The sequence below is a fragment of the Salmo salar genome, chromosome 27 (genome assembly GCF_965601325.2).
Source record: "Salmo salar chromosome 27, fSalSal1, whole genome shotgun sequence".
In the NCBI taxonomy this organism is placed as follows: domain Eukaryota; kingdom Metazoa; phylum Chordata; class Actinopteri; order Salmoniformes; family Salmonidae; genus Salmo; species Salmo salar.
In genome coordinates this window covers 13,854,917-13,864,794 of record NC_138317.1, presented here as the reverse complement: position 1 = coordinate 13,864,794, position 9,878 = coordinate 13,854,917, and the positions used below count along the sequence as shown (strand labels likewise).

Below are 9,878 nucleotides of genomic sequence, written 5' to 3'. Positions count from 1 at the left end.
TATCTGACGTCATGTATTTGATATCTTTATGTGAAGGTTAATGTCCATATTGACATCAGTTCATTGTGTTTGAGGACGGTTCACTGACGGGTTTTCAACGGATAAGATTAGATTAGACTCGTTTAACAGTTACAGAGCAGCTACAGTAGCCTATCAGAACAGCTGCAGTATCAGAGGCGCATAGCCTTAATTAACGGGCTACACATAATGGCTGACGACAGCCAGGTAAGGTTCATTTTAGCCTACGTTTAACGAGCGTTAGAGTTTTCCTAATTCCATCTTGTTCTAATGGCAAGTCTGCCTTAAGTGCAGAAACTATGGTTGATATTAGAAAATAAGTATGATTGGACGTTTAGGCAAGTAATTCCAATTGGGGAATTGTTGTGGGATGTTAGCATACCATACTGCGCGTGTAACATTAGTGCCATGGAGGATTGTGCAGGTCGGCAGGTTGCTACAGTAGCCTAGTAGCATGTATTTTATAGGGATCAGATCTGGCTGACTTTTTCACCTGAGCTGCTCATTGGCTGTCCATAATGAGCCCAGCGAGCAGGATGTGTAGCTGGACTCTGCAATAATTAGCTCCCAGAGCAATTACAAATAACTATTATTGTTTTAAAAGCGTCATTACAACTAGCAACATGACAGTCAGTCACCTCTAAGCAGGACTCAGTAGAAACGCTATGTGTTGGATTTGTCCATGTCTCGCTAAATTAACCTAGCTACCATAACAGCTGTGGAGAATTTATTCTGCAGTTTTAAGGGATCTCTCTGAACGTTTTAGATGATACAGTGGAACTTCGTCCTCTGGATGAAGAACTATACATCTCGGCTTGGCTTCATTGCATTATTGCTTGGGAAACGTTGACATGCCCTTTTTGTTGACGGATGGATGAAAATAATGTAATTATAGTATCGTTATACATAGGCTAGCAGGAAAATCCGCATGAGATACCCATAGAACTGAGCCCTGCTCCATTTCAGCACCATGCCGCGGTCTCAGGTGCTGCCCAGACTCGAAACATTTCAGCACCATGGCACGTTCCCCTGACGCCTAGAAACGTGTCAGCTCTATGCAGCAGACAGCTCCATAATGCTGAAATAGTTAAAGCCCCCTAGAACGTCATTGATTTTAAATTATTCTAAGTGCAAGTGGTTATAATTTATTGCATGTCCTAGTTTTGCAGCTTTGCAACCTCAGAATTATAGCTAATGGATTGCAGCTAGTTACGTTTTTGTGCATTGTGATGAATGAGGATGCTTGATAAACCATAAATTAAACGCAAAAACGTGCACTTACAAATATTTTCGTTTGGCAGAACTTTGACAAGCTATGATCTGTTTTCTAATGACATTGACAATTCATATAGACGTTAGACGTAGGCCTAATTGTGACATCATGTGTGTATGACATCTTTGAGGAATGCCCTTGCTTCAGCCAATCGGAATCGAGTATTCAACAATGCTTTGGCATAATTCAAGGACGTTCATATTCACTTCAGTTGTCTGCCGATGGTTCACTGACGTTTTTTCAAAGGAGATATTAGTATTACCTCTAAATAGCCTACAACAATAAGCTACACATCATGTCAGACAACAGCAAGGTATGGTTCATTTAGCCTATTTTGAGTTTAGAGGAGAAATTACTAACAGTATAGTAGGTCACTACCACAGCAATAGGTCTCACTGGTTTGATCCATGGACTGAAATCTGACCACTATTGCCATTTTGTTTCAAATAGGAGCGAATAAGTTGTTTTATGAAGTCACAACCTAAGCCTGCTATTGACCTCTCATTTATCCACAGAGCGTGAAATGGGAGGATTCCCCGGATGATCAAAATAAAGTTGTGGAGAATATGAAGGATGAAACAGAGACACATGAGACCAACAAGAACAGGACAGGAGGCAAGGTAGGAAATATGCTGTCCTTTACACATCCTCTGCCTACTTAGGCACAGATCTAGGATTAGTTTACTATCACTAAATCCTAACCTTAAAGCATTAGGAGGAGACGCTACACTGACCTTAGATCTGCTATGAGACCTATAATCTGTTGTCATGTAGGCTAAACGTAAGTCCAGTGGCAGTGCCAAGAAGACTTCCGTGGAGGAGGACAGCAGCATTGGTGCAGGTCCGAGATTACTTCATGTTGGGTGCAGGTTGTGTTCAAATTCATCAGCACTGATCTGAGAAGATAGTATCTATATAGGTGAAAGCAATATAGTGGAGGCCCGCAGAGAGATGTGCTTTCACCTGTCCAGTGCAATCAAATCACTAAAGGTGAAGGAAATTAGATATAAAGTTCAGATTCAACTTTAGATTTCTCTTTGCGGATTCCCAGAGTCTTCTCAGACACCCGGGTGTGGTTTCCGGGAAAGGGGATCTATCATTGAGCAGCTGGAGAAGGAGGCTCAGAGGACTCTAATGCCTTCTCTCAAGATTGGGACATGCTGTGCCCCAATCCTCCTCTCCTTCCTGAGGAGTCTAACTGATGAGCAAGTCCCATGTCTTTCTCCAACCTCACATACAACAACTCTGAATTTATAGTCATAGTGCACCTTCTAACCACAAATGCGATTTCAAACACTACACCTAACCCTAACATCACCGTAACCACACCCCTAACTCTTCCTGTAAATCAAGAACAAAATGGCTCATGTACTTGCTAATAGCTTAATTAAATACACTTTTATTTTCCCTAACATGGCTATCTAGTGACTCCACTAACTCAACACCAGTGTGCAGCTAAAATATGTTTCCTTTCTTTTCTTTTCTCTAGCCAATGGAGAGTGATTCAGCATGGCATGAAAAATAACGTAAGTCTCTCCACATAAGGTTCTGGTCAAAAGTAGTGCGCTATATAGGGAATGGTGTCATGGAATTGCTTGATTGACAAAAACATTACTCTGTTTGTTGGCCATAGCTCACATTCGAGCAGCTCTCCATGCTGTGTCTGAAGATTGTTAAGGTCGTGACCCAGACAGCCCTCCGCATTCTCCTACCAGCGCTAGCTCGTATCATGGGTGTGGACCTGAGGAGTGGGGCAGCCTCCCCAGAATCCCAGTGCTCTCTGACAGGGTCTGAGGATTCCTTAGGCAGTCTGGATGAGCGAGAGAAAAGGCTGCTGATCAGTGAGATGAACTACTGGACTAAGGAGAGGAGGAGGAATGGCAGTGCAGGGTGCCGCCAAAAATCCACTCGCAGAACCTCATCACCATGCTGGTCGCCTAAGAGGTATGTTCACAGCAATATTTCAACTTAATAATTGCAAGACCTGACCCATACTTATCATAAATTATTAACTTGGAATTCATACCTTGTAGTTTGAAGTTCTGGTCAGAAATGTTGCCCCTGAGGGGGTGGGTCCAGGTGAAAGTAATTTTTAACTGGGTTAGCCATAAAGTAATCTATGAATAAACAGATCAGGTACATGCCTTTCAGAATTAATCATATTCTGATGTGGTACAAACATAAAAATCAGGCAAAAACTCGTGTCAGTTGGCTTTAGGCTTCTAGAACTACGGTGGTATGAGAAGTAAACCATCATTGCTCTCATTTGATTTTCAAGCTCACTAATGACCCAGATTAGATACCAGCTGGCTGGTCACATTTGCATGGCATAAGTGGTGATTGTGTGTTTATCTTCAAGTTCCCAGACCTCATTGCAGAGTTTGCCAGCAACTAGAGAGGCTCCCCTCATGGAGGAGCCTCTGAAAGCTCTCTTTGGGGTAACGGAAGAGAGCCTCCTGATATCCCTGGTTGAGGGTCACTCCAACCCCACCTCCTCCAGCTCTTCCGAGTTGAGCTATGCTATCGCGGGAGAGGTAGTACACCAGCTTAACTCTGGCCTCTCAGTGGCCATTCAGGCCAGCTCGGGGAGTTGCCCCCCTATGGACAGTCAGGACATAGCAGCAGGCAAGGAGGTCATTCGGGTAGCCTCGGTGCAGATCCTGGCCGAGCTACAGAGCCAAACGTCTGAGCCAGAGTGGGTAGGGTTTATCGAGCCCCTCATGGACCCTGTGACCGATGATGTGCTGAATGCCATTGTCGGCACAATGGACAAAATGGCACAGGACTACAACATCCTATTGGATCTGGCCAAGAAGATGACAATCTTGGGGTCTAAATTTCTGACCAATCTTCAATGTGACCTTGATGTTGAGTGTCCATCTGGGAAAGAAGGGACCACTCACTTTCTCAAAGAGACTGGATCCTCTAGCAGTGTGGTGTCCAGAGAGCTTCAGACCCTCTCTAGCCCCGACTTTCAGTCTAAAGCCCTCAAGGCGGTGAGCACCATCCTTACAAGGAAAGTCAGCAGCTCTTCTGGCGTGGCTCCTTCCTCTAGGCCTTCTAGTGCTGCTCCTAGCCTTACTGAAGCTCCCCTGAATACCAGCTGCACAGCCCTGACATCTGTAAGCTCCACTGCCACAGTGATTGTTAAGGCATTTGTGGGAGGCATGGAGACGAAAGCATCATTTGAAGGCAAATGTGAAGCAGTTGATTGGCCAGTTCCTGTAAATGACCACAAAACAGGGTTTTCACAGAAGATAACCTTCTCTCCAGCCCGCACACTCTATGGCCTTATACGAGCAAAGCTGAGGGACCTTTTAACTCTATCCGCTCGAGAAGAAGGTGTGGCTAAGGATGCTTCTCTTCAGGAGTCTTCAGACACCCTGGAAAAGGCAACTGTTTCAACTGTTGAGGTCCAGTTACCCAGCACCAAACTTAGTAGAGTTCCCAGTGAGAGCCAACCAATACCAGCTCTCTGTCTCTCCAATCTGGATAACAGCACTCAAGAAGTTCTTAGCAGTGTTTTTTCCATCTACAAGTCAGAGTTATCAAAAGTGGAGAGTAAATGCTTGGCCGTTGTCAGTTCATCTGATGAGTCCCTAGATGCTTGTTGGCTTGTTGATGGTGTCCTATCAAAGCTTGATGACTATACTATTTCCCAGTCACCCTCACCCAATGAAGACTTGAGTGTGAGTACTCAATGTTCTCAACTGAGCTCAGAAGAGAGTGTCAGAATCACACAGTCCTCTACTAGTCTGATTCAGAGCATTAAGAAGCTCTCTAGCAATGACTTTCAGACTCAGGCAGAAGAGGCAGTGAGTAAAGTGCTGATGAGATCCAGTCATTCCTTTATCACACAGATCAGCCATACTGGTCTTCAGAAAAGTCTGCAGGCTGGCTTATCATCTAGCTCGCCATCAGAGATTGCCTCCATGTCCTCTCAGAATACAGCCCCTGGATTAGTGGAAACCTTTGTCAAAGGAATGGCGACTATTTTCCAGAAAAATGAGTCCACTGACACTGTGCTCCTGGAAAGAAGTGGGAGAGTTTTGCAGTGCTCCCACGGGGGCTCCCAACTGGATGATACTGAATTGAGTGTTAAAATATCAGAAGAGAAGCTTTGGTCAACAGCTAAGACCATCTGCGTCAATATGAAGAACATACTTAAGGATTTCTTCACAGGGCTGAAGCCATCCGGATCCGAAAGGACAGAAAATGCTTCTTCCAAAGAGACCCTTGGGCAAATCCTGGTTGCTATCCAGAGTGAAATCTCAAACTTCGGGCGAATTAAGGATTCCAGGGAGCTCCTTCAGATCAACGATATGGTAGGAACTATGCTGAAGGAGGTTGAGAAAAGTGAGGATGACAGTGAACAAGTCTGCCAAGACATCCCTAGAACCTGTTCATCTTTGTCCACTTCTTTAAAGGGTCGTAGTTCCTTGTCTAGCTCTTCAAAGGGTCCTAGGTCAGAGTGTGAGTTAGAGATCAACCTCCCTGGCACTCCCATCCCTGACGAAGTGCCTTTTGATCTGACCTGCCCCATCGTCAGGAGCTCCTGCATCGACACCAGGGACTCTAAAATGCCAGAGATTTCTACAAGTGACCTAAGGACAAAGATGATGGCACACACAGATGAACCCCTGCATCGTAACAGTCCAATGACTGACAGCAGCCGACCACCGAGTGCTAAAGCCTCTTTTCGATCCTCCACTATTCCATCTTTCACCAGCAAGGGAACCTCTTTGGTACCAAAGGGAGATGGGATTGACATTGAAGAGAAGGAGGTGAGCATCCCCAGCAGCTCTGGCCATCTGAGGGAGCTCTTAATCAGGCCAGACATCAGCAGTGCCACTGCATTCCCACTGCAGTACTTGATGGACTCCAGCAAAGATGATGTCATCTGTTTGGTCACCGTACTGGTGATAAGGTTGCTATCGAAGATCAGACCCTCAGCCCTAGATGGACCCTTCCAACAGGCACCAGACATGACAGAAACATCTCAGCAACTCATCAGACAAGTCCTGTCTGAGTTCTGTGCTGCATCCAGTTTCTCCAGGACACAGGAATATTCCCAGAACCTGCACATCCACAGGGTGTTCAGAGGTGTACATAAAAACTTGATGGAGGAGTTTGGCTCTTATAACACCCTGCAAGCAGCTATTTCCTCCCAGGACCCTGCATTTGACAGAGTCCTGGTAAAGTCCTTGACCCAGCAGCTGGTACAGGGACGCAAGGAAGCGTCAAGACCAGCTTCTGCTGCAACAAACCCAGCAGACCAGGCTGAGACAGAGAGGGGGGCTGAGCAGAAAGCAAGAAGGAGCTTCCTTTGCTTTTCAATGACCAAACTCAGGATCAACTTCAAGGTATAGCAGGGAGTTAGCATTTGTTTTTTGTTCCAGTTAGGTGCTGATGTTATTGATGTGGCTATGATAAGACAAATATATGAGATAAATATGTTTTTATTCATCACTAAATTGTTGCCTTGGATTCAGAAGTGTTCCATTTCTTTCTTTATTCTCTGTACCATTTTCTTTACCTTTCTCCTGTTAGCGTTCCAAGAGAGAAAACAAAAAGGACTGCCGTTCAGTCCAGGAACAGACTGAGATTCCCTCTACTGATGGACATTGCATAGGTAAGGATGTTTTAGAGCTCTGCTATAGCTTGTAGTTTTGTTTAGGTGTGTGTTAGAAACATAGAGTATGCCTACCAAACTCATTGCACTGTTATTTATCAAAGTTATTATACTGTATTTCTCTCTCTCTCTCCCCATCCATTTCTCTTGTGTTTCTAGCTCCACACATTGAGGCTCATGGTGCTGAATCTCCAGTTGGAGAGGTTTCTCCCTCCATATCTCAGCCTATCAAAAAACAATCCTTGATTGTCAGGGTCTTTTCAGCAATGATGAAGCCATTCAGGCGCTTCACCAAGAAGAACCTGTAACCTGTTACGCTGCATGAAGAACTACTTTTGTAACAGCAAGACTTTTGATTTAGAGGAATTTCTGCATCTCTACCCTTTCAAAGTCTATTTGATCAAATAAATGCAAATTATTTTACAAGAGTTTCAAGTGTTTTGGATGATTGGTAGCACCGAAGCAGCTTTTCTCAGAGAAATGCACTAGTTCCCCCTTGGTTACACATTTATTGTGCAGTTTTTGAGATGGCAGGACTTGGGGCGGCAGATAGCCTTGTGGTTAGAGCGTTGGGTCAGGAACCGAGAGGTTGCTAGATCAAATCCCTGAGCTGACAAGGTAAAAATCTGTTGTTCTGCCCCTGAACAAGGCAGTTAACCCACTGTTCCTAGGCTGCCACTGTAAATAAGAATTTGTTCTTAACAACTTGTCTTGTAAAATAAATAAAATAACCAGAGCTTGTCTCTAATACAATAGTTGCTGCATAGACCGTCAGATAACCAGATGTTCTCTATTAATTTAGTTAGATTGATAAGAGCTTATTAGCAGCAAGGGGAAAACACATAGAGGATAATTAGCTATCTGCAGCTAGATCAACCCTCTGAGATGTTTTCTGTATGTTGAATATATAAGCTCCAGCAGTTGAGAGTGTATGTCAGAGCAAAAACCAAGCCATGAAGTCGAAGGAATTGTCCGTAGAGCTCAGAGACATGATTGTGTCAAGGCACAGATCTGGTGAAGGGTACCAAAACATTTCTGCAATATTGAAGGTCCCCAAGAACACAGTGGCCTCCATCATTCTTAAACGGAAGAAGTTTGGAGCCACCAAGACTCTTCCTAGAGCTGGCCGCCAGGCCAAACTGAGCAATTGGGGGAGAGGGGCTTTGGTCTGAGAGGTGACCAAGAACCTGATGGTCACTCTGAGCTCCGGACTTCCTCTGTGGAGGTGTGAGAACCTTCCAGAAGGACAACCATCTCTACAGCACTCCACCAATCAGGCCTTTATGGTAGAGCGGTCAAACAAAGCCACTCATGCTATAATGTGGATAAACAGTTACTTGTCTAACAGAAAACAGAGGGTGTTCTTTAATGGAAGCCTCTCAAACATAATCAAGGTAGAATCAGGAATATCCCAGGGTAGCTGTTTAGGCCCCTTAACATTTTCAATCTTTACTGACGACATGCCACTGGCTTTGCACTGTAAATGTACTCTATAAAATATAAGAATACTACATTTCCTGAACGTATTCTTCTGGTAACATGTTGTAGCCTGCATAGGAACTAGAGGCCCAAGTAGCACAACACTCCACAGCAGCTCAATCTGCCATGCTTTAGATCTTGATGCATGCCCCTTATATTACATAATAACAAACATAATTAGCAATTCAAAAATGCTCTATTCTGAGAACTACTTTTAATCACAGAGTGGAAAACATAGAACCATACTGTGTGGATCACAATTATGGGTGTATTCTGGAATAAGACAAACCTATACAGTGAGGGGAAAAAGTATTTGATCCCCCTGCTGATTTTGTACGTTTGCCCACTGACAAAGAAATGATCAGTCTATAATTTTAATAGTAGGTTTATTTGAACAGTGAGAGACAGAATAACAACAAAAATATCCAGAAAAACGCATGTCAAAAATGTTATAAATTGATTTGCATTTTAAATAGGGAAATAAGTATTTGACCCCCTCTCATCTTTCTGACTACCAGGTGTCTTTTATACAGGTAACAAGCTGAGATTAGGAGCACACTCTTAAAGGGAGTGCTCCTAACCGCAGCTTGTTACCTGTATAAAAGACCTGTCCACAGAAGCAATCAGATTCCAAACTCTCCACCATGGCCAAGACCAAAGAGCTCTCCAAGGATGTCAGGGACAAGATTGTAGACCTACACAAGGCTGGAATGGGCTACAAGACCATCGTCAAGCAGCTTGGTGAGAATGTGACAACAGTTGGTGCGATTATTTGCAAATGGAAGAAACACAAAAGAACTGTCAATCTCCCTCGGCCTGGGGCTCCATGCAAGATCTCACCTCGTGGAGTTGCAATGATTATGAGAATGAAAGCCTTTTTGTAAGAGAGCGACGTTGATTATTAGGCCTAAAAAAAATATGAATCATTCTTCAACGATATTGTATTAAGAGAGATTTTTTTTCCACACAAAGTGTCTGAATTAAACAAATAAGTAACTCAAGTGTGATAATGATGTGAGGAGACATTCATTTCGGTTTTATTCACCTTCATGAATCATAAATGATTATGCTTGTCCAGATGATTATTCTCCTATTTCTCTCTATGATAACAGTTTGCCTTCTGAACTTAGACTCTTTTGTCTGAGGGGAAAATTGGAAAATCTGGGTTATAGACTAGGCGATTTTTTTGTAAACTCAAACATGTTGAACCGAAACCTAAGCAATCAAAAACCTAAAAAAACTCAAATGTAGGCTAATCTTTTCTATAAATTACAGTGTATGACCTAGGCTAGACACCTGGCTGCAATGCTGTCTAATCTATGCTATGCGAGATCCTTGCTTCGCCTGGCTGCTCAACCTTCATGCAGGGAAATACTAGAACGGATTATAAAAGGAGAAACGTGAAAACATTTTCATAACGACAACAAAACTCTGTGGTTGTGAAACTTGCAGTGAAGCACAGTATCAGAAAAACTC

General features: G+C 43.6%; 1 protein-coding gene across 1 annotated transcript; it reads left to right on the top strand.

The window, feature by feature from the left end:
- The first annotated feature begins 1,481 nt into the window (after positions 1 to 1,481).
- On the top strand, positions 1,482 to 7,351 carry LOC106588279 (uncharacterized). Its single transcript, XM_082970042.1, has 6 exons — positions 1,482 to 1,911; positions 2,066 to 2,132; positions 2,343 to 2,817; positions 2,925 to 3,235; positions 3,651 to 6,923; positions 7,083 to 7,351. The coding sequence occupies exons 3-5, from the start codon at positions 2,806 to 2,808 to the stop codon at positions 6,658 to 6,660; spliced, it is 3,333 nt and encodes a 1,110-aa protein (XP_082826168.1). The 5' UTR covers positions 1,482 to 1,911; positions 2,066 to 2,132; positions 2,343 to 2,805; the 3' UTR covers positions 6,661 to 6,923; positions 7,083 to 7,351.
- The last annotated feature ends 2,527 nt before the right edge of the window (positions 7,352 to 9,878 follow it).